This window comes from Aythya marila (assembly GCF_965140915.1).
Source record: "Aythya marila genome assembly, chromosome: 1".
Taxonomy (NCBI): domain Eukaryota; kingdom Metazoa; phylum Chordata; class Aves; order Anseriformes; family Anatidae; genus Aythya; species Aythya marila.
Genome location: NC_139042.1, coordinates 35,593,803 through 35,619,185, shown reverse-complemented (window position 1 = coordinate 35,619,185; position 25,383 = coordinate 35,593,803). Strand labels below are relative to the sequence as shown.

At 34.8% G+C, this 25,383-nt stretch overlaps 1 protein-coding gene across 1 annotated transcript in view; it reads left to right on the top strand.

Moving 5' to 3' along the window:
* DIAPH3 (diaphanous related formin 3) overlaps positions 1-25,383 on the top strand; it is a 237,025-nt gene that overhangs the window by 141,301 nt on the left and 70,341 nt on the right. The window contains exons 23-25 of the mRNA XM_082771110.1: positions 4,233-4,358; positions 13,207-13,370; positions 17,002-17,137. Coding sequence (XP_082627236.1) covers positions 4,233-4,358; positions 13,207-13,370; positions 17,002-17,137 — 426 coding nt within the window. The remainder of the gene's footprint in view (positions 1-4,232; positions 4,359-13,206; positions 13,371-17,001; positions 17,138-25,383) is intronic.

The window sequence follows — 25,383 nt, the reverse complement described above, 5'->3', positions numbered from 1 at the left end:
GAAACCTCCTAATACTTTGCCTCTGTGTTTACATACTATTTCTGTGTTAGTGCTCTAGACCATCTGACAATGAAGGTTTTTCTTGTTTGCTTTGTTTTGCTTTTTTTTTTTTAAGGCTATATTTTGTCATTCGATGATACTAAACAAATACTACATTAATAGTGTATTGACAATTTTACAGAATCACTCAGTGGGCTTTGTCCACTCTCTGGTATCCGTGAAGTTCAAACATTGTCAGAATCTTTTTTTGCATGGTACAGTTTTCCACATCAGGCCAGAGACCAGCATGTCACTGTCACTCTCTCCACCTCAGAATGTAGTGGCCAGAATAGCACAAAAAAAGCTAAACAGCCGTAGGCGAGAAGATGATTGTATTGGTATGGGGATGGTGACCAAGAAAACTGTCATAGAGGTTGGGCAGCATTTGGGATTTCTAAAACACCAGCTGAAATATATGTTGCAAAAAGTAACTGAAGGTTTGCAGCAATATAAATGAAAGAGAACACAAGTAGTACTGCTTTGCTTTAAAGAGTTATTTCTAGGATTAGAGATGAAAGGGGTGTTGTCACAAAACTAGAAGAAATATTGCTTTAGTTTTAAGCAAGAATAATGATCTGGAGGTGGGGGAGAGGAAAGGGTTTCCATAGAAATTTGTTTAAAGAAAATAAGAGTTCCATATACTCGTGTTGTAAATACCATTTTCCATTTCTGCATTCTGAGATAACTGAAATATGGAACTAAAAGTTCAATAAGTACGATTTTTACCAAGTTTTACTGTGGCTACAATAGTGTTGTATGATTACAGAACATCTAAGAAACTGAGCAGAAAGGATTGATTTTAGGCAATTACACATCTCTTTATCTGACCTTAATGATATGAAAGTTTTTGGAGGAAAGAATAATCAAACATGTGGAGGTTAATCAGAATGGCATAAAATGAAAATGAATAGAAAAAGTAATAGACTAATTTGCTAGCTTTGACTTTTTTTTTTTTTTTTTCTGGACACATGAAATCTATCTTGACTTCAGAAAATCACTTGATATAATGTAAAATGGAAAATCGTTCATTAGAATAAAAAGTGAAAGAAATGTACAATGCTGTCTAAAAGGAACATGGCAACAAAATAAAATTGCGGTATCGAAGCAACAAACATATCTGACATACAGTTAGGCAGTATTGTCAGTGGAGAGGAAGATTAGATTGTCATTACTGAATGGTCCTGAGGATGTAGAGTAAAAGAAATGAAAGTCGATAGTATGAAGTACAAGATCATGCATCTTGATACTGTAATAAGAGCTCTGGTCAAGAAAAAAGGATATTTTACCTGAAGATAATCAGATAAGGTATTTCCAGCAGGAATAGAAATGCAAACATTAAAAGGGCTGGTGAGCCTGAAATGGTACGTAGAGAGGTTTTAATACAGATGCAGGTACAGAGGCTTCTGGAATAGTCATGGTATTAGGAAACCTGAATCAAGAGAGGTAACATTAAGAATAAAGTTGTTTCAACCCTGAAAAGCAGAAAGTGAGGAAGTCTAATTACTGTCTTTAATTTTTTTGACAAGGATAAGAGAGTTCAGAGGGTATAAATGAGATATTCTTCAGCCACGCATGCATTGTATTTCATCAAGCAACTTGCTTTTGTGGGCTCACTAATATTCAAACCCCTCATCTTTCACTTAGTTTCCAAACATATTATATCAGTTGTTCACTTCAGATTTGCTTGGGTTTATATATGAATCCTCTCAGGATTAGGGGTAAAAGTTTGTTCCCCCCAGCCCACATTCCTCTTCTTCCATTCTTCTATGTCACTTCAGATTTTTTACCTTATTTTCTAGAGGGCATGGGTGAATGCCAGTAAGTATTTCATGGGATCTTTTTTCAAGGGCTGATTAGACTTATAGTTTCATTTTTTCAACTATTTTCACTTAATTTAAAGTTGCTAAGACAATAATTCCAAACTCATACCAATATGTTGCAAGCTAGCCTCTATGTGAGACTATCAACAGAAGTATAGTCTTAGAGAAAAATATATCTAGTAGATGTGCATTGCTGAAATGACAGGAATGCTGAATGTTTATACTGAGGAACGACTTAAAATCATGACAGAGAGAAAAAGAACAACCAGCTACAGAATGAGGCAGAGATGTAAAATTCTTGATCAAATACATATCTGTTCAAGGTCAAAAGAACTAAAGGAAACAAAATAAAAAATGGCTTTGCTGAAAGCAAGAATTTGAAAATCTCAGTGCTTTGTCACCGAGTTATAATACAGCCTGTTAATCAGCTCTAGGCACTGAGATCCTTTTTATTAATCTGGCAAAAAGCAAGTGACTCTTTCTCAGCAGCTACCTGCATATTTTTTTTAAACCTGTGTATTTGCTGGGTTTTATCATTCTCATATTACGTATGTTAACTTAATTTTCTGCTATGAACTCATTTTAAGGCAAGACAAGCTATTTTGTGAATATTAACATATTAACTATCTGATTTTGGTAGTTAATATTAAGCACAAGATATATATTCTGTGTTTCTTAGGAGCTTTCTAAGTAAATTTGTGTCTTAAAGTTATGTGTGCCCACTCCCAAAGGCTTCTTTTGCCAGCAAAAATATGACTTTATATTAAAAACAGGTTGGTTTCTGAAACCTGTGAAGACCGAAACACATCTGTAGTTAGCATTGGCACCTTCTAATTTTAGCTCTGTTTCTGAAACAGTTTCTTAACTAGCTAAATGACCTATCTGGTGATGATTGGGGTTTGCCAATCACTGAGTGAAAATCTGCCATGTCTGACATATTGTTGGAAAGCAGTGAGTTAGAGTAAACAGCGGATTCTTTAAATTATGATTATAAACTGAATTGAGTTCTAAATTATAATGTGAACATACATTTATATTCCCTTATTCTTTTTAAGAATGATGATTGTATAGAAATGGCTTTTTTTAGGCTGCATTAGCATTTTCACAGGTGATCATTGATCATTTTATACTTGTGTTAACCTTTCTGTTATGAATGGAATTGTAGTTGCTATGCAACATTTTAATCCAGTCATTTGGGGACCCTTGTCAGACTTCTCTGAGAGAAAGATGTGTGCAGTGAGTGTATCTCATTTTCTATCACATAATGCTACTCAGGAGGAAATCATGGATCCATTGCAGATCTTACTGCCTTCATAGGGTCAAAAGCTTTATCCAGTGTTTTTGTAGATGAAGGTAACTTTATGTTTATAGGTACAGGGTATTGTGAACGGAACAAATGATGGAAAAAAAAAGTAAGGTGTGCCATTGGACTAAAATTCAAAGTATGTTCTTCTCTAAATATTTTTTTCAATGGAACATGTTGAAGTGTTAATTTTACTTCATAAACAGACAGGAAATAAGTTTTAACTGACTTCAATACTGTAAGTCCAGGCTGGAATACATGCTAACAGGAGTTACCCTGATCTTACCATTATGGTCTTGATATTTTAAACAACTATTTACAGGTCAAGTGTTCAACTTCCATGCATTCCTTCAAGTGTTTGGAAGTTGAATTTCTCTTTTTCTGATAAAGAAAGTTTACAGTTTTTCTGCATCCTGCTATAAATCCCTCATGTTTTCTCTCTGCTCTTTTCATTCTCCTAAGCGCTACGTTGCTCTGGCTCACCTCAGTGTCTGTACTTCCCTCTACCTTGAAAAGCACTTTGGCTCTGGTAGATTTTGTTGTGTTTCTTATTAGGTATTGTGCTATCAAACAAAGAAGTTGAGTTTTCAGTTTCAAACACAGGTGTTTAATGACCCCATTTTCTCTGTTTTTGAGAGTCTTATTTTCTTCATGACCTACCATACAAATGTTGGTATTTTTTCTGTTTTAACAGAATGAGATTTAGGAAAGCTCTGTGGTGCTTGGCGTCATTTCAAAACTTTCCCTCTAGTTAATCAGAAGAGACAGACTGGCATATGTATATCTCAGGTTACTTAAAACAGACTGTTAGTAGCAGTACTATATCTTAAGCATAAGAATAAAACAAAATTCAGCATTCAAACAGCATTCATCTAATCAGAATGAGGCAACTGTGTAAGCGAGGAGAACAGAGCATTGGAAAGTGGCTACCCTCATCTTGTAATTTGGTCAGTCTGCTTTTATTTCAGAATTTAAAATGTATGCTGATTTGGATAAGGGTTTATCTTGCATATTTTACAAACAATGTTTCTCACTTAAGGTGTTAACAGAGTTAATGTACTGTATTTTAGTCTCAGCAGAAAACCTGGAGAAGAGCCTGAAGCATATGGAGAGGCAACTCCAACAGCTTGAGAAGGATTTGCAGACTTTTCCAGTTGCTGAAGATAAGCACGATAAGTTTGTAGCAAAAATGTCTATATCCTTTGGAGTATTCCTTAAAAAAAAAAACACACACAGAAGTAGTTTAACTGCACTACTTTAAATGTCTTTGCCTAGCTTTTATCTAGTCTGTAGCATTTATTTCTGAAAAAATATAACTCTCTTCTCTCAAAAACTAAATACATGAACAGCCTAATTAAACTATTCATCTGTAATGAATAGAATGAGGGGAAAAATGCTGTCAGGTCTTATTCTGTGTATAAGTGTCTTAGTGAAAAGTAGTTAAAATAGGACTGTTAAGCACTTGACTTTAATTGATTTTTCTCATAAGAATATATTAGAGAAGTATGTACATCACCTTGAGTTTGTTTGTTTGGCAGTGTATGCATTACCATTGAGAATGATTTTGTACATGCAACCATGAAAACAAAATTTCTCGTATTGCTGAAATGAGATTCATAGCTTATGAAAACAGGTTTCTGGTTTTATTTTTGTCAAAATTCCTCTTCTCACTATTTATTCCAAACCCTACGGCCAACTTAACTGCCTGTTTCTCTCATAAGAAACCTTGTGACAGGAAGGTCATTCTACAAGAAAATTTATCTTTAACTTAAACCTCCCTACTAGGTGTTGGCCATATATGCTTGGCACAAAGAACATGCTGGAAGCAAAAATATTGGCAGACATAGAGAGACAAGTTCAGATTTCCTTAGTAGGTATAGTTAGGTTATTACCTAACTGGAAGACTACTTTGCTATGTATAGGAGGACTTGGGAGACAGTTATTCGTTGCTTTTGATTAATCTAATACTCTTAAATAAAAGATGGCAAGAGGCCCTGAGGCCAAGTGGATATACTAGCTTTTGTCATTGCTGCATAGGGCCAATTCCCTCTTCAGTAGACTAGCTACAACCAAAGTGTATACAACTTGGCTTTAGGCCTTCTCTGGACTCTCTGAGGTATCAGTAACCTTTCAGTGTTATTACTAATTTTTGTAAGGTCATGTATTTTGTTGGTGAAATAGTTCTGTTTTTTGTTGTTGTTGCTGTCAGTGCCTTTCTTTTCCAGCTCAATGTGGTTTTGAGAGATTTGTTGCAACCCACCAGCATGGTGTCTCTGTAGGGTGAAACATAAGTTTTGTATCTGAAGAAGCCAATAGTGTAGAAGAGAACTTGGAGAGTGGTTTTGAAAGCCAAGAGGCAAAGTATTACTAGGAGGTTAAAGGGAAACATATCCATGACAGCATTCTCAGAAATAAAGCTAGTCTGTCTGTGCTTGGTTAAGAAAATGATGTGTGGTCTATGAAGTTTATTAAGAAATTAAATCTGTGAAAAAGGTTAGACTCCTCTTAATCTAAAAACATTATGATTCTGGCATTTAAAATATCCTATAACCTTTTACATTTTTAAGCTGAGGACTAGGGTTTGAAGAAACAGATAAATTAATATACAGCTGCCTTTAGAGATGTGGTTATAATCATAGAGCCATAGAATCATTTAGGTTGGAAAAGATCATCAAGTCCAACCATCAACCTAATACGTCCATCGCTAAATCATGTCCCTAAGTGTTACATCCACACATCTCTTAAATACTGCCAGGAATGGTGACTCCACCATCTCCCTGGGCAGCAAAAAAAACTTGTAATTTAAATAAATAAAAAATGTAATAAAGCTAGGAACATAATTATTAATTATTATATATATTTATAAATAACCAATGTAAAATACTGTCCAGAAGGGTAGAACATACGAACAGAAGAGTTTTCTCAGCAAATGATTAAACTGTAGCATTTACTTTCAAGATGTTGTAGACAATGATAATAATTTCATATAAGGCTTAGATAGTTAACTAAAGACAGTATGTTTAGAGCTCTAAAACACAGTAGCCCAGAGGTAGCTTTAGCTCAGAAAATGACTAACCTGGAGACTGTCAGAAGCTAAATACTACATCAGTTTAATTACCATGCTATACTTACCCTATTTCCTTCTTGTTTTCCCTAATCATTGGGTATTGATTGCTGTCAGAAACAGGTGAGATGAATATTTTATCTTACTCAAAATAAATCAGTACAAGTAAAACCAGCCATACTATATATTTCATTATATTACACTATTCAAACAGTATTTTGAACAGAAAATGGCATGAACAGGAATAGTTTGCCCTCACCTACTACCTCTCCCAGTAGAACGGCAGTAATTTCAGAACAGTAAAGTTTCATATGGTTTCTAGTAACGTCTATGAACACACTAATTAAAGAAGCTCACTTTTGGAAAAACAGGAGCTTCAATAAATTACGAAGCAAAAAAGGTTTGATGTAAAGGTTAGATAATCCTGCACAGCATGATGAAGCCTGGACCTGTCTTTACTTTTATTCCTATGACAAGGAAAGCTGAATGATGGTGAAGTCTTGAAAGGCATGCAGCTCATAAAAAGAAATCAGCAGGAAATCTGAAAAAGGAAGGATGGTGCTTTGTTGGAAATAATTTTTCATCCTGAGTACAATTAGGCTCCATGGACAAGTAGGCTATTACATCCTGTCACTAAATATCACAACCCAGAGGCCCCTAATGAACTGATTAGCATTCTTGTTTCTTTAGGAAGTCAGATAGATGCACAGTTGATGCACTTTTATTGACCAAGTCTATAATTATGAATGTTTCCCTTATACATTAAATTGTGCTGGTTTGTCAGTCATCTTATGTATACTAGCTGAAAAGAAATGATAGTCATTATTGTAGTTCATTCGTTTTCTTTAATTAGGACAGTCAAAGAATATTGAAATTATATTGATTTAGACTATTAAATCCATTCAATGTAATGTTCAATAAAAATCACAGTGAACAAAATACACTTGGATGTTCAAAGTGAAAATTTAGTGCCTTTATGGAGAGTGCTTAAATTACATATTGAAAGCTTAATTAAGTAGTTTAGTCTACATCTTCTATATCAGTCCAGCTCACATCTCATGATTTTCTAAGTAGCAACTGAGAAATTTGACAAGTTGTAGCCTACCATTGAGTGCATTTGTGATAGCAATTTTCACAAAAGTTTATGGAACTAATACCTGAGAGACAGTAAGTTGGTTGATGCCTTTCTTCTGGTAATACAATCCTTTCTTTCTGATCAGTTCCCTGTTCCTCTTCCCTGTTGCTTATGCTAATTTATTAAGGGAAGAAGTAGTACTTAGCCAAATCAAAGCCTGATTCAAGTGAGGAAGAAGAAAACCATTTCAATTGCCAAGCAGAAACTACACGCTGCCTGTAAACTGCTGCTTATCCAATCAGCCACATAGTTTGAACTGTGCAGTGTCAACAAACCAAAACCTGTAAGATATCCTGGCATCCTAGGGGCGTTGAAAGATTACAGGATCTGGTTAGGTGAAAAAGGATAGCATGTTGCTCTATGGGATGTTGACTGTGTGGACAGGTAATGAGAGAGAGGGTTTTGGCAAACAATTTAAATTTAACTTAAAGTGTATAATTCCTGTGTGTGTGTATATATGTATATGTGTATATATATATATAAAGGAATATATGGCTTTATATATATATATGTCAATTTCTTTTAGTATTATGTTTACTATAGAGATAAAAAGGATTGAGTAAGTCAAGGAAAAGGTATTATTTGACAAATAACCTTCATAAGGTACTAATTTAAAAATCTAAACATTTGTATTTGCGGTAGAATGGATGCAGGACTTTGAGACTTTTCAGGATGTCCTGAATTAAGAAACATCCTGTCAGTAACCTGACTTGTTCTATGAGTTTAGTGTTGGATGAATTCTACAGTTCATTGAAGGTAAGAATCATCCTTCTTTTTAACTACCTTTCACAAAAACCTGGAGACGAGAGAGCTCAAGGATATTACCTATGTATATAAATATCTGAAGGGAAGAAGTCAAGATGACAGAGGCAGAATATTTTCAGTGGTGTCCAGTGAGAGAACAAGAAGCAATGGACATAAAAGAAAATTCAGAAATTTTTTTAAACAGAAATGGGAGGAAAATTTTACTGTAAGGGTGATTGAACACTGGGACTCGTCCAGATAAGTTGTAGAGTCTCTACCCTTAGACATACTCAGAGCCTTCTTGGACAAGATCTTAAACAGCCTGTTCTAATTCATCCTGCTTTTTGAGCAGAAGAGGTTGGACTAGATGATATCCAGAGGTATCTTCAGCCTCAACCATTCTGTCCTGTAAAGAGCTTTGTGTGCATTTCTTGAACTATTATAATCAGATAAGGAATTTTACTGTTGAACCTTGCTATCTATATTAATTGAAGACTCTGTGCCATGTATTTTTCAGATAATTGCATATATTTTCCCAAGAACTTCATGTGGGAAATTCTAACTTGAACCCTGCAAAATTCACACCCTTTAGTTTTTAAAAAAGTTGAAATTCTGGGAAGTGACCTCAAAGTCTACTTACACCAGTCTACTTACACCAACCTTTGAAAAGTTTGCTTTGTTTTTTATAGAGACTATTGCTGGCCTGGGTATCACAGAATCACAGAATTTCCTAGGTTGGAAGAGACCTCAAGGTCATCGAGTCCAACCTCCAACCTAACGCTAACAGCCCTCCACTAAACCATATCCCTAAGCTCTACATCTAAACGTCTTTTGAAGACTTCCAGGGATGGTGACTCCACCACTTCCCTGGGCAGCCTGTTCCAGTGCCTCACAACCCTTTCAGTGAAGAAGTTCTTCCTAACATCTAACCTAAAACTCCCCTGGCTCAACTTAAGCCCATTCCCCCTCGTCCTGTCACCAGGCACGTGGGAGAACAGGCCAACCCCCACCTCGCTACAGCCTCCCTTGAGGTACCTAAAAAGAGCGATAAGGTCACCCCTGAGCCTCCTCTTCTCCAGGCTGAACAAGCAGTGGCAGGTAGTGGCAGTCTTAGTTCCATTTTGAAATTCTGATAAAATATAGGCAGCACCTGTTAATCTTTTGTTCTTATGCAGAATCATATTCCTTGTTGGATTTTCTACACCTAATGCATAGGTTAGTTTGTGAAAAAATCACATGTAGCACATATGGGGTCTTATGAGGAAATGTTTGGCAGGCTTAACATCATTCATTATCTGCTGTAGAGTAACAGCTACTTTTACGTGTCTTGATACCATACACTATATTAGTATTTTACATAGTACAATATATTAAAATCAGTATAAACTTAAGACAGGCAATCCACCATGAGAAGAGCTGCCGTGAATATGCAAGAACAAACATACAGCAGTTTGAAATTTTGCCACATATATTACTCATTTCATCCCTTCGTTGTTTTCCTGTACTATTAATGAGCAGAATGATGATCTGTAGTCCCATGAGTGAAAAAAGGCAGTCCATGAAGTGAAGCCACTTCAGAAAGTTAACAAATAACTAACTTTTTGATTTCCTTTTCCTCCCACCTGTGTTGCAGCTCTGCTGTACTTCTGTCTTCATTCATGCAAAGCCAATGAATTGTGTAGCTGATAATGCATATATATCAACCTGTTCATAATAATTACAGTTGGGATTGCTGTGCTCAGTGGTATTCCCTGTTGTCTCCAGTTTAGCTAGTGCTGGCTAACAAAAGCTGTATTTAAGGAAAAAAGGAAGAGGGCTTATTAAAAATACCTAAATTGAAGCATAGTCTCTGTAGAATGCGAAGAGCTTAGGGTATCCCGTAACATACCAAATGGAAAATAAAAATCTCAGAATTCATTTTGTCAGGGGTTGAAATACTGCACAGTAGCACATCTTTCTCAAATGCTGTATTTTGAGTTTAAAATTGTGCATCACATATTCAAGGGGAGTCAGTTTTAATAATTTAATAGATTAAGCACTTTATATGGACTGTAGTAGAAGGTGTCCCTGTCCATGGGAGGGGGTTAGAAGTAGATGATCCTTAAGGGTCCCTTCCAACCCAAACCATTCTGTGACTGTTAGCACAGCTGTAACTTTAGTCACAAAAATTTCTTCTCAAAGTTTCCTTGTTAGCGTATAGTGACATATCATTCATTTATAACATGAAGTTATGCCTTTTATTGATAATTTTAACTTTTTTTGGGGGGTATGATTTTTTACCTTCCTAGAAGATTAAAGAAACATACTGGCCTGCTTGATGTATGGCATCTATACCTACTGAAAGCAAAACAAAGTTGATATTTATCAGACTACTCTGGCCCTTAGAGACCCAGCTAGTAGCCATCATAGTGACTAATTTGAATATTGTGCCTGAGAACAGTATCACGTGATTTTCTGGCATAAATTCTAAATCATGAAAAGAAAGCTATTAGTTGTATACTTTATAGACACGGAATCACAGAACGGTTTCACTTGGAAGGGATCTTAAAGATCACCCAGTTCCAACCCCCTGCCATAGGCAGGGACACCTCCAACCTCCAGGGATGGGGCATCCACAGCTTTTTTGGGCAACCCGTTCTAGTGCCTCACCACCATCTGAGTAAAGAATTTCTTCCTATGTCTTATCTAAATCTACCCTCTTTTAGTTTAAAACCATTGCTCTTTGTCCTTTCACTAATTTCATGGTAAGCAGTCCCTCTCCAGATTTCTTGTAGCTTCCCTTCAGGTACTAGAAGGCTGCAATGAGGTCTCCCCGGAGCCTTCTCTTCTCCAGGCTGAGCAACCCCAACTCTCTCAGCCTGTCCACAAAGAAGAGGTGTTCTAGCCTTCTGATCATCTTCATGGCCCTTCTCTGGACCTCTTTGTTGGCATGCATCACTCCTGAGCTTGGAGGAGGTGATCCTTGAATATTAACCAGCTTCCTTTGGACCCTCCTCCCTCCAGGGATTTGTCCTGTGGTATTCCATGAAGCAGATCCCCGAAGAGGCCAAAGTCTGCTCTCCCAAAGTCCAGAGTGGCAAGCTTGCTGTGCTCCTTCCTGGCTGCCCCCGGTATGCTAAACTGCACCATTACATGGTCACCCATTTCATGATCAGTCATGTTAAGGCTGCCCTTTAGCTTCATATTCCCCACCAGCCCTTCCTTGTTGGTGAGAATGAGGTCCACCACAACACCTCTCCTCATTGGCCCCTCTATCACTTGGAGAAGGAAGTTATCATCAATGCATTCCAGGAACCTGCTGGATTGCCTGTGCCTTGCTTTACTGTCCCTGCAACAGATATTGGGGTGGTTGAAGATCCCCATGAGGATCAGGGCCTGTGAATGTGAGGCTGCTTCTATTTATCTATAGAGGACCTCATCCACTTCTTCTTCCTGATCAGGTGGCCTGTAACAGACCCCACTATAATGTCACCTGTCCCTTAATCCTGACCCGTTGGCTCTCTGTCAGCTCCAAATCCATCCCCAGGCAGAGCTCCATGCACTCCAGATGCTCATTGACATAAGAGGGTAATATCCCCTCCTCACCTCCCCTGCCTGTCCTTCCTGAAGAGCCTGTATCCTTTCATACTAACACTCCAGTCATGGGAGCCATCCCACCACGTCTCCCTAATGCCAATGGGGTCACAGCCCTGCAGGCCTGCACACATCTCTAACTCCTCTTGTGTATTCCCCGTACTACATGTGTTAGCACAGAGATGTTTAAGCTGGGCTTACGCATACACAATAAATTCTCTTTTACAATAATTGATAGGGGCAATGGGAGAAAAAGGTAAAATTGTCATTTCTTGTCTTATACATGCTTCCCTGCAGCTTGAAAATAAGGGAACAGACATATTTATTTAGCTGACATTCCATTAAACACTTTATGAAATTGTCCTACATAAGGAAATACCTACACACACTATTTCTTCTTTGAGTTTCTACTTTGTCAACTATATAATCACGTCTTGAATAAATGTGTTTGTTTTTTATTTGATTTCATTTATGTTATGCAGTATTTTGGTGCTTTTTATAAATTGCTTATCTCTTGTAGAAATAGTTCTGTTGTTTTCCACCTAATTTAATTAAATTGTATTGACATTGCAAATAGTCTTGGAAAGCATAAATACCTGCTATACCTAAACACCAGAAATAAAAATGGATGCATTGCTGTTGCTACATTTTAGAAAGCTGTTAGGATGAGGTTTTTATCTTTCATGTTTTTATTTTATTTTATATTTTTAATATTATTGTTTATTAAAATTTCTGGTTTTACTCTATTTTAAGTAAGGATTAGTGTTTCTTGATATGATAAAATATTCAGGTTAGTTATTGATATCTACCTAAATACCATCTTGCTTTTATGTATGAGGCAAAATGGCATATGTTTCAGTGAAGTTAGATACTAGTTCTAATGAAATTAAATAATTTCTTTATTTTAACATGAGTATATTTTAAAAATACGTTCTGAGGCTCTAATTTACCTAAACCAAAATTATGTGTTTGACCTTACAAAAAATCGTACATTTGTTTTTAAATGAAACTTCAGATTAGTTTCTGGAGGACTAGGGAAAGAGAGAGAAAGAGAATTCACTTGAGTAGCTTCTTCCAACAGGCTTGGAAACTATATTTTTAGATTCATCTAAGGTAGAATTATTATTATTTGTATTATTATTTGGTTGGTTTGGAAGATTTTTTGGAGGGTAAATGTAATAATGTTGTTACTTAGTTATATACCTAAACCTTTACGTTAAGCGAGAAAAAGAAAAAAAAGTGCTTGAAGTTAGACTAGTCCCATACATTTCATATTAAATTACCTGCTAGCAGGATAATCGTTAAATAAAAAGTGGCAGAGAAAAATTGATGAAAACACCCTAATTTATTTAGAGCGCTAATGTAAGCAGAAAATACTAGGAGGTGTATATGACATGGAAGGAATTATCTTGACACTTTATTTATTGCAAATGAAAAATGTATATGAAACACAGATCTATGTTAAGTGAAAAACTGTGGATTTGACAGGATTTACTGAGAACTCTTGCAGCCTTAACAGCAGCGTACAGCTTTCTAGTTCATGCCAAAGAAGATTTTCAGAAACTCTCACGGATGCATGAGAACATGGAAAAGTTGTATCAGAACGTGATGGGATATTATGCCATCGATCTGAAGAAAGTTTCTGTGGAGGAGTTCTTAACTGACTTAAACAACTTCAGGACGATGTTCATGGTACAGTCTGTTTATTTAATCCCTAACATTTCTTAGAAATTATTTTTGTACAAACATTATTGAACAAACTAAAAATAGTTTTCTTTCTCTTTGATAGCATATGATGCTTGTAAAAGAAATTTTACTTTGCGCATACTAAACTCTACAAAGTTAGGAGAAGGAGATTTTGAATTATAATTTGTGTATTGTTTCTTTTTGGTAGAAATGGAAATTCTTAATAGCAATTAATGTAATTTAATACAGAACCTTGTACATGTAGACGTACATCCAGACGGGGGAAAATCTGGAAGTCCATCTTTCTTAAATACATCTGTGTTTTCTTTTTAAAGGATGCTTGTTATTTATTTAAAAATAAACCTTTTAACAGACATTCTATGCATGCTTCTCCCATATGAAATCCACATCCAAGACTTTATTTATCTTTTTTTCTGCCTGCAGCACTTGATCAGTGTTAAGGTTTACATACGTAATCAGGTTCCCTGCTAAGCAAAATCAAATCTCCTTATCCTGGTTTAAAATATAGCATATTTCCTCAAACTCAGTCTGTTTCTAAGGACACTTAATTTATCTGACAATAGATTATCTAGGGTTTTATTTTTTATACATTTGAAATGCTTACTTCTTTTGCCTTCTAAAAGTGTGATCTTTTGGGGATAGGTAGCTAAGAATGATTTTATTACTTTTAGTGTTTGTATTATGTTTGAGAAACAGACATTAGGCTATTGTTAGATGGCTTTTTTCTGTGTAAAGCTCAGAATGCTGTTAAAAGCATAATTCAAAGTCACTGTCAGTTAGGGGACTTTTGCATTAGAGTTATCTGAAATAGTCATAGACACTGAGATTGGTTCAGTCATCTATCACAGGACATCAATCTGCAAGCATTATATACAAACAGATACGCAAACATTCACAAATACTCATTATAAAAGCATTAAGTTTTTTGGAAATTGATTTTTTCTTTAGGTATTTTTTGAGTCTAAACACATTTTCATTGTGTTTATAAATATTAATACTAGGTGTTCTTTAATCTTAATGTAGGTTTGTTTTTTATTATTATTTTTGTTCTACCAAAGTATGATTTCAGAGTTTTACCAGAAGTCTTTTCTGAAAAGTGAAGTAGGAATTTCTCACCAGAGTATTTCTTTAAACATTTGAGGCTTATTATATATATATATATATTTGAGACTATATTATTATATATGGCTATAAGCAGTCTTCTTGGCAAATTTCAAATTTCTAAAAAATATTGGAAGTTCTTGTACTGTAGTCAGTATAGTTGTTCTGGAAGAAGAATGATTAACTTAATGATATGCTTCAGAATACATACTCAAGACTGGTATATCCCTCATTTTAAAATAACCAAACAACTTTAGGAAGGTTTGAAATACTTTTTTTTTTTTTTTTAGAGTTCTTGTTTAGGATGAGTGGGGATCACTATCTTGGATATTTATAACTATATTCAGACTGTTAAAGTTGGGGGGCGACAGTAAGAACAGATTGTGTTGATTGGCAGAGAAGAGCAACAAAGCTCTGGTGCAAGGAGTAGAAAGAAAGACATACAAGGGAATGGGGGTTGTTTAGTCTGTAGAGGAGGCAGCTGAGGGGAGACCTTGTCACCCTCTACAATGACCTGAAAGAAGATTAGAATGAAGAAGGGTCCCTTTTCTCAGGTGACAAGTGATAGGATGCAAGGAGATGGCCTCAAGTTGTGCCGGGGAGATTTAGATTGGATAATAGGAAGAATTTCTTCATGGAGAGGGTGGTCAAGCGTAGGAACAGGCTTCCCAGGGAAGTGGTGGAGTCACCTTCCCTGGAGGTATTTAAGAGATGTGTAGATGTGGCACTGAGGAACAAGGTTTAGCAATGAAACCTGGTAGGTTAAGGTGATGGTTGGACTTGATGATCTTAAGGGTCTTTTCCAACCTAAATTATTCTATGATTCTGTGCACCTGATTTTTCAAATATGGACATTGATTATATTTTCCTAACTTGCTCAGTTCCTAATTTGAAACACAGGAGTCCGATTTCAAAAACGCTAAATGTTATGAAATTGTTGTGTTAATTTAATTTGTAATGTTTAAGCCACAACTCCCATTTAAATGCTGTGGAATAAAAATGCTAAATGCTCAGGTTCATCTTGAATTGGAGACACAAAGTAATGGTTGTGCTCTATTTCTCTGTATCTCTATTTTCCCATACTTTTCTTTGTCTGTAAAACTAGCACTGATACTGACCTCCTACTTCACAGCAGTGTTATAAAGATAGATTCATTAATGCTTTGAAACAGTTAGATATTATTGATGAGCATGATAGGAGAAACCTTGAGGAAAATTAATAATTCTGTCTTGCAGAGCACAGTTTGAAGGCTATATGAAAAGGGTGTGTGGATAAGGCATGAAACCACTTATCATTCAATGACACTAAACAAAATATTGAGTAGCTGCTCAGGTTTGAGTCTTTTTCGAAAAGATTTTTGAGATGCCTAGCGTGAGACACCTGAGGTTTGATTTTCAGAATTGTTTAGCATTGGTTTTGATTACTGACAAAAATGGAAGGTGTTTGGCATCTTGGAAACTTAGCTCAAAAGATGTTTAAACTTAAAGTCCAAAACAAAAAGACTACTTAAGTCACTGGTATGTATGGGAAGGTGAAGTTATGTCATTCTTCTTGTCAAGCGAAGTTGACAATTTAAATACAATTTCATCTACTTAGGATGCTTTTTGAGTTTTCAGTTCATGAAAATATTTAAATCTGGAGACATAGATTTCAGGTTCATAGCCAATGCTGGAGTGTTCTTCACAAAAGCTAACATTTATACTCTGTGACCACCAAATCTAGAGCACATTGAGCTGTCCAGAAACAAAAAACCGGTGAAGAATTTAGGAAGATTTCAGCACATGTGTATACCAGCAATGTTGCACTGATGTAAGCCACAGTAATTCACTGAGAATTTACCAGCGTATGGGGCTGCCATTAAAATCACGAAAAGGTTATCTTAAAAATGCTTTTTTAAAAATTATTGCATTTGGTACATTTTTTTTTTCTTGGTGTCTGAATATGCAAAATAATTAAAGTCTCTGAAACTCTCAGTTCTATTATGGCATTATTAGAACATTTGGAGTGCTTATTCATGATTCAAAATAAACAGCATTGTATGGCTATTAACCAGAAAACAAGAACTTATAAACCCACTGAAATAATGCATATGTAGGTAAGAAAAATACACTGCTAAGTCACAGAAGCAATTTTGTGTTTGTTTGTTTTCTTTTGTTGTTTTGTTTTTGTTTTTTTTTGGTGTAGGAGTAGCATGAGTAAGAATAAATGTTGAAACTGTTTTAGAACTACAAGTAAAACAGGTTGTTTAGATATTTTGACTTCTTCCTGCATTAATGTGTATTCTTAAACTGAATTTGTAATCCCTATTTGGGGCTAATTAGTATGCTTCTAACGTCTTTGTTCTGAATTTGCTTACTTTTCTGAATAAAATGTGCTATATGTGGAATACAAAATATTTGGCTATAAATTAAGGTTAGTTAGATGTGATTTTTAAGCTGTGTTTTTGTTTTTAAGATTCAACTTTCTTTTTGGTAAGACTTCAGTTTTAATGGAACCCTTTTTATTTTTTCCACAGCAAGCAGTAAAGGATAATATGAGAAGGAGAGAAGCAGAAGAAAAACAGAGGCGTGCTAAAATAGCTAAGGAGAAAGCAGAAAAAGAAAAACAAGAGAGGCAACAAAAGAAAAAGCGTTTGTTAGAAATGAAAACAGGTGAGTAATGTAGAAAACAACTCATTTTATCCAGCATTTTACTGGAAGCAAGGCTGCTATTTATTAAATCTAAATGTGCTATGGAGAAAAGACAGAATAAATCATCGCTTTTCAATGGTTAAAGTTTATGTCAAAGAGATTCTTACATTTTGGTTTGTTAACAAGTTTCTCTAGCTTATCTGATTTCCTCAAGGTATTTTAGAACTCATAATGTTGCTTAATATTTTTCCATTAGAACATATTGAATCTTGTGCGACCAAGTATAAATTCAGTTATGCTGAGAATCTCTTATGTTACCTGAGAACAGACACTCTCCAAAGCATAAAGTCATTTTATTTCTTTTAACCAGGGTTACATATTCATTTTTGTTCTTATATGAGAATAAGCCCTTCCTGAAGTACTATGGATTCTTCTTTGAGTATGTCAATTGTTATTTCAACAGGTCCCTGTTGAAACACCTTCAAAGAAACCTCTGTCATGCATTTTTAAAGTTATTCATTTATGCTGTGTTGTTTTTGTACCAAGAGACCACAGACACTGTGAATTCTCTGTTACTAAAGAAGATGTCTGATGAGTCTCTATACTGCTATATTTTACCTTAGACTGAGTTTCTAGAATCATTCAGAATGGTATATGACTTTGTAAATTATCATGAGATACTTTCATATTTATTTTTTTATTTTTTTTTCTGAGCAGACCTTGTTAACAGTTTCCCACTCAAACCCTGGTTGGCACCTTTGGCATAAATGATTATCTGTCTCTTTCACGTTTCACTAATATCTAGAGTAGACATGTGGCTTGAGGTGTGAGATTAAAGCTTTATGTTAAGATGGAAACCAAAAGGCTGTCCTCAGAACACAGAAGTTTTAATTCTTTAGAAGTAAAATCAAGACCAGTCAGGAAATTTTCAGTGACAATCTTTGTAAAGCTCACAGAAGATAGTCCAGAAGACTAGAAAAAGGGTAAAACTGATGTCTGTATTCATGTGCAGTTGGAAGTGGTTAGATATTTATCTATCAGACATGCTGTATGAATGACTGGTACTGCTTTGGATGTATAATTGATAGTCCTTTTGGGTAAACTAAAGTTCCTCCCCAGTCCTGTTCTTCCTATTTTCCTGCTTCTGTAAAACAGATGCTAATGTTACAGACTTCTGAGCCATATGCCCTTGTGTATATATATACATATATAAATATACACACACACACACACGTATATATGCGTATATATATGTGTGTGTGTGTATATATATACATATGTACATATATATGTATATATATATATATATATATATACATGTATACACACACACATATATATATATATATCCCTATGGTAGCTAAACCTACTGCTTCAACTAATGTGGCTTTGAACTATCTATTTATCATCCAGAAATCAGCTAAGACATTGAGTAAATAGCTGCTTTGTCTGTTAGTAGTTTTTGTTGTTCTTGTTGTTTGGTTTTGTTTTTATTAGAGCATATAAACATACAGAAAGAGATTTCTTGGCCTTGTTAGCAACCGCTTAAGGTCCCTCCACTAAACAGCAGAAGATAGTAAAAGATGATATTAAGGTCACCTGAAGCTGTAAGTGTATTTGATCTGATAGTCACTAAATTGGCCGTTGCTGTGTTGTTGTTCTGCACAGTTCTTTGTAAGGTTTCTTTTGCTTTTTACATTGAATTGTTAATTTAGAAGTCTATTAGAAAATCCAAATTCTTGGAGTGGAAAGCACTTTTCGTACATATATTTGTCAGCTAATACAGCAACAATGTGCAAAGTGGGAGCTTGGAGGGAAGAGGTTGTATTTTTGTTTTTACTTTGGTATTCTTATTACAACCATGCTTACTAAGAAAAGTAGCATAGGCTTTCAAAAAAAAATTACTTTTTCTTCTCTTTTCCTAGCTATAGATAGTTTGTTGAAAGACTAAGTCTTCTCCGTAAATCATTCACAAAATCTTTACATGTGACCTGCTGGCAAACATATAACCAGGTTCTCCCCCTGTCAAAACACTCAAACATTCTCATCTGGAAGGTGACATGACAATGTTGAGTAACTTATTTTTTGCTTCATATTGTCTCTTTACAGTGATTCTAGATCAGATATTGGATTTGTAGGTACATTGTTTCAAACATTGTGCGAATGAAGCCAATCAAAACTTCTTAATGACACCCTTTCAGAAAATATTTTCTTGGATATAAATAGATGCATAAAGAAAATATATATATATACATGATATATATAATATACATAATAAACATACTAGATATATATACTATGTACACACTATATATAATTTATACTATATATACACACTATATAGTATGTATATTATAATGTATATATATTATATATTATATTGCTCAATATAATATATATATTCTATAGAGGATAGTATGTATGATGTATTGGCCAATTCTTCAAGGTATCTTTTTCATTGAATGGATCACAGTATACTCTGCATCTCCACTCTTTATTTTTCAATAACATTACTTTTTAACTGAAAATGACAGAAAGGTTAGGGGTACCTGTGTATCATTTAGTTATATGCCAGTTCTGACTTTCTTAACTGTTTCTGTTAAAATTTAAAAATAATAATAATAATAATTAGTCTGACAATCATTAATGGCTCTGGTTATGCTAATAACTTAGACATTATTTTTCATTATCACTACAAATAAGTTATTACTATCAATCACTATCAATACATATTCAAGCAGTCAGTCTTTAACATTTGTGCCCTAAATTTTATGTAAGTATAAAAACCCATGGATTTGATTTTGTATAGATAGTAATGATACCATTGATAGTTGACAAGATTACATGACCAAACTCAAGACCTCTTTAGCAAGGGAAGCTAGAATTGAAGTGGGTATATTTTTCTTCTATTCTATCTTCTCTTCTCTTCCCCTCCCAACTTCCAGTTAGAGATCTTAGCCTCTAATACGATCACTTAGTTTCTAGACAGTTCCCAATCCTTGTTCTCTTATCCCTAGATTACATGATGTAAAATCCTTCAGGTGTTATTACTCTCCCAGGCCACAGTACTACCTTCATCTGGATTATTTTCCTTGCTTTGCTGCTTCTTTTCTCACATGTCAGAGCAGTCTTTCCCCAGCTTGAGGTTATGTTTTTTCCAATGACCATTAATTAGTGACTTGTTTACAGTTCTGGAGCTCCTGCTTTCAAATTGTGCCCATAACTTTCAAGGTCTGCACTGCTATCCAGTGCTTAAACTGGATTTATATCATCATCCTAACCTTGCTCTGTTAACCACTGGTCTTGTTTACAACACAGACATTTAACCTGTTCTAGATTCTCCTTTGTTCCTGAAGTCCCTTCCTTTGGATTTCTTCAGCTTTCATCTGCTTTTAAAAGTAATTTGAAGGGTAGGGTTTTGTTGTCAATGTCAACCTTCATGAGGATTAATATCTTGTATAAGTAACCATAAAAAAATAGGTGTTTGGGGGATATTACTGACTTTTTTGCATTCAGGAAAGAAAAAAAAAATATTTTAGAGAGAGAGAGAAATATGAATTTTATCTACCTTATGTTAGTTGAGTCAGTAAGTTGCATATAGCACACTATATGTATTACACCAGGTTTGTCTAGCACTACATAGATCATATTAACCCAAAAGGAAGATGATCCCAAATTTAAGGTAACTTTTAATTTTTATCTTCAGGAAAATAATATTATTTCCCTTCTGAGTGAATACAATAATTTCACCAGTAGTAATTGACACTTAATGCAAACATGGGAACTGAGGTGGTCCGAAAATATGCTAGCCTTCTCATGAACTCTAATCATCTTCCTTAGCCTTTTTTTTGCCTTTGGTATACATGTGACAACTTAGGCATCTAGATGATAGCTTATATGCTGTCATCCATACCTCTGCATGAAACTGCCTTTGAAGTACTGTTATGCCAAGTTCAGCACTGATATGGTCATTTTCTAAAATTACATAAATACAGATAGTGTCTGATAAGCTTTCATAAAGATTTCATGTTTTTTATATGTCAATTATAAATATTTATACTAATATATTCTAAATAGTAAAATATATCCAGTATTTTATGAATTTGCTGAAAAAGAAAGGTAGGCTTTATAATACAGATTTGAACCTCTGCTAATAAGACCATATTTTTTTGTTATTTATGTGGAATTGCTTGACTTATTCTCTTAAAAATATTTTTTTTTGAGACTTGAAGCTTAACCTAATGTCAGATCCAAATCCTTGTAAATTATAGTTTATTAAAATTCTGCATCTCTACTTTACATTTTAGATAGCGATGCTTATGTGGCCTAATTATCACAGCTTAAATGGTTCACTGTTATAAGAGGCTAAGTCTGAAGTTCACATAATAAAAATGAGTTCCAGATTTTCCTCTCAGCTCCATCCTAACTTGAAAAGTATATGCAATCCAGTAAAAATTTTGAACATTCAAGCAATGATGATATTTGATATTTTGAAATTTATGGTAATAAAATCTGCCCTCTAAAAACTGCCTGGGATACCAAGTGGTATTCATCATGAGATGCTTTGTCAATAACATTGCTTTACTTCCTTTTGTGAAGCCAGTTCAAACTATCCCATAGTATCATTCCAAAGGTAAATAACCAGTGAAAGGGGGATCTTTATGTAAATGCCACTTGTCTGCATACCATTAAAATTCAGATACATACTTTCTTGTGCTGTTCAGATTCTCAGTAGAAAGCATACCAATCAATTATTTTGATCTTACCACAGTGTAAAGAATCCTATAACTGTGATAACACAAGCTAAATTTATTGTAACGTAATTGAGAACTCCATCATTGTGGCATCCTCATTGTGTCTTACTTTGAATACTATTTAAGTTACAAGCCACTCTAATCAGTGATTATTTACAAAGGATGCCCTTTCCTATGCAAAAGCAATGAAGTGATGCCAAAATGATCTTAACATTCTAGATTGGAAATCTGATGCTTAGTTTGTTTTCAGTGTTGTTACTCAGTTTCACTTCTATCACAGCTAACTGGTTTTAAAACCATGTTTCAGTTATTTAGATAGTTATACTTAATCTGCAGCCAATTTTGCATCATTTCTTTTTGCAGAGCTTTTATACTGTTTATTTGTTTGGGGAAAAAAGAAGTCCACTTTTCACAGACTTGAGAGGAGTGCTTTAGGTTTTGATTCTTTAAACGTTTACTTTATTACTCTGCTAACTAATGAAAACATTTGTATTTCACAACTTATGTACTGTTTGGAAAACAAAAAGGCACCGTGGACAGCACTGACAGTATAAACAACGAAAACCATAAATGTAATAAAGTAATTAAAATTCTGATTCCATCAGGTAAAATGCTTGCTTTTGAAATAAAACAACTGAACTACCTATATTAATAGGTACCCCCAAAGGCCCTATTTCCCCTCTGAAGATCAACTTCAGAAGGCTTCAATTTTATTAATTTTATCTCATTGAGAAAGGAGAATCAATAGTTCTTAATAGTATTCCTTCCCTCGAAGAGGAGTGATGGACTGAAAATGTTGCAGATTATAAAGATCTGCTTCAGTTCCATAACAACTAAAACATCATCAGTGTTTTTTAATGTGTTTGTAATCTGTTTGGTTTTTTAAAAAAATATGTTTGTGGGGCTATTTTCCCCCAAACCACAAGTTCTGGACAACAGTAGGATTATTTCTGGATTTTATAGGTTTACGTAGGTATGTCTTTTGCAATGAAATTTACTGTGAAGTAGGCAAAAGATGTTATAATACTATGTATGAAGAAATCCTAAGAGTATATTAGTATCTAACAATTATTTTATGTAAGGGCTTTCTAGGGAGTTCCCCCTTTCAGAATTTCATGTGCTCCCTTCATCTCAATTTCTCCCTAGTGATGATAACTTTCTAGTTGTCCCCTGACTGCCTTCACTGGTTCTCAGATGGATCCTCTTCACCAAAAGAATTCCTGAGGTAACGTTTTTGCTATTGAGATTTATTCTCCAGGACCACAGTAGCCATGAAGACAAAGCAGGATAAATATGTTCCGTAACTAAGAACCACAACTTTTTCTCTTAAGTTAAATAACAATGAGTAGAAACAGCTTTGGGACCATATATAGTTGTCTAGTCAGCATTTACTAATAGTTTGTGGACAGTAAACAGTAAGCTCATGACAAGCTTGGATAGTTAGATCTAATTTTGTTTTATACCTCTTAAAAAAAAAAAAAAGAAAAAAAAAAAAAAAGAAATTCCATGCATGAGGAACTAGTTGTGACAGAAATTGACCAGAAGTCCACAGGAAAGGAGATGTGAACTGATAATGGAGCTTGGTTTTTAGCTGCGATTGTATTCTGGCAGTAGAACACAAATCTGGGTAAATTATTGAGAGTAAATGTTCCCTCAAGAATATTTGTCAAATTTGTATTGGAAACTGATACAGAGAATTATAAAAATACAGGCATGTTCTGCTGAAAAAAAAAAAAAAAAATAGCCTGAAAAACAATGTGTGATATATCTGCAGAGGCCACATTAAAAGCTGAGATACAGCAAAACCCCATCAGGTCTCACACTGTAGGATGTTCAGGGAATTAGATGTCTGTAGTGCAAAAAAAAAGTATAACTGATCTGAGTGTATATTAATTAAAAAACAACAACTAATAGTCACAAGACATATTCTAACAAGATCTCAAAGGTGCTAAATCTTCTGAAGCATGGAGGTGTAGATCATGCACTTGTTGGTAACCCAAGGGCACAGAATGCAGCAGTAACTGTTCATTTATACGAAGTATTAGTACTAAGCTCCAAAAGAACAAAAAGTTTAGCAGAAGCAATTATTCTTTCTGAAAATTTTACTTAGAAGTGCAACCTATGGAGATAGGTGCTGAAAGGCTACTAATTTGGGAAACTGAGGTTTATATAAAGCCCCTGGGGAGGAAAAAAAAAAAAAAAAAAAAAAAAAGCAATATTTGAGAGAGAGAAAAATAGTCAAAATGAACAGAACTCTTGGAACAAAAAATGTACAGACATTATTTACCCTTATTCTCATAATATTTGCCATTTATATTGTAGCAGTAAAATTTCTAAACAAATACATAAAAAATGATTGAAACTTAAAATGACATACCATTAAAAACAACGGCAATCTCTGGAGCCATTTTAGGGATTAAGACTAACATTTAGTAGAAATGCAGATATTAGGTTTTGGATTAAGCAGGCATTTCCTACTCCAATATAGGAGACTCCATAAGAGGGATACATTAGAGTCCTCTTTAAACTTATACTTGCACTACATGTAAATGCTTTTTGTTCTTTCTTTCTTCCTTTTTTTTTCTTCCCCTTTGAATCATCAGAAGTTTCTTCTCTCCAGTGGCAAAGTTGGGGAGGAATCAATATACTTATGAAGGCACTGGAGCCTATGCTTTATTTTTCATTTCCTTAGTCTAGGGCTGTAAAAAAGCCAAGAACCTCTTCTGCCATTGTCGGAAAGCTTGTAGAAGAGAAGGTCACGTTTCTGACTCTTCCTTTAAACTGAGTCTGTTGCTGCTTCTGTTTCTATGCAGTTCATTGTGACACTTATCTTCACTCAGCGATACTTCAGTGGTTCTACAGAAGTACAATTTTGTTGCTGCATACCAAAATATTTGTTTTCTGAAGCCTGCTGCCAGAAGTTACTATTAAATGCAAGTACAAATTCTGAGTCATAAACTGCTGGAGACCAAGACAGCATTCTGTGAAGTCACTGCATATCTATCTTGTCCTCTTTATAGATGTTATATGTATATGTATAGATAGATGATATATATATATATCTTTGCTGTTGACTACCAATAGACAAATGCAGGACTAGGTGGCCCTTTGATCTGATGCTCCTGGCTATTCTTGTGCATTTATAGCAGCTAAATAGAAAGGCTCTTACCTACAAAAAGCTGCATGGAAGCTTTCCTGTGCCTAAGCTCAGTTCTGTTACCAGTCTGAATGTTCCCACTCTACAAGTGACAAATTATATAACTTTTAAAGTTCCTTCAGGCCCTCATCTCTGTAGCACAGCTGTCAGTGTGAGTGATCATTGTGTATATTTTCTGATTTATTGGTTGTTTATAAATTTGAATGGAAGTAGTAATGTCTTTCCCTGTGCTCGATGAACTCCTTCAAAGGCACACAGTAACAAAGAAACAGATGTTCGTACACACCCCCACATATATGAGAATATCTGTAGCTGAATATAATATAAGAAGCTAATTTCACATAAAAATGCAAATA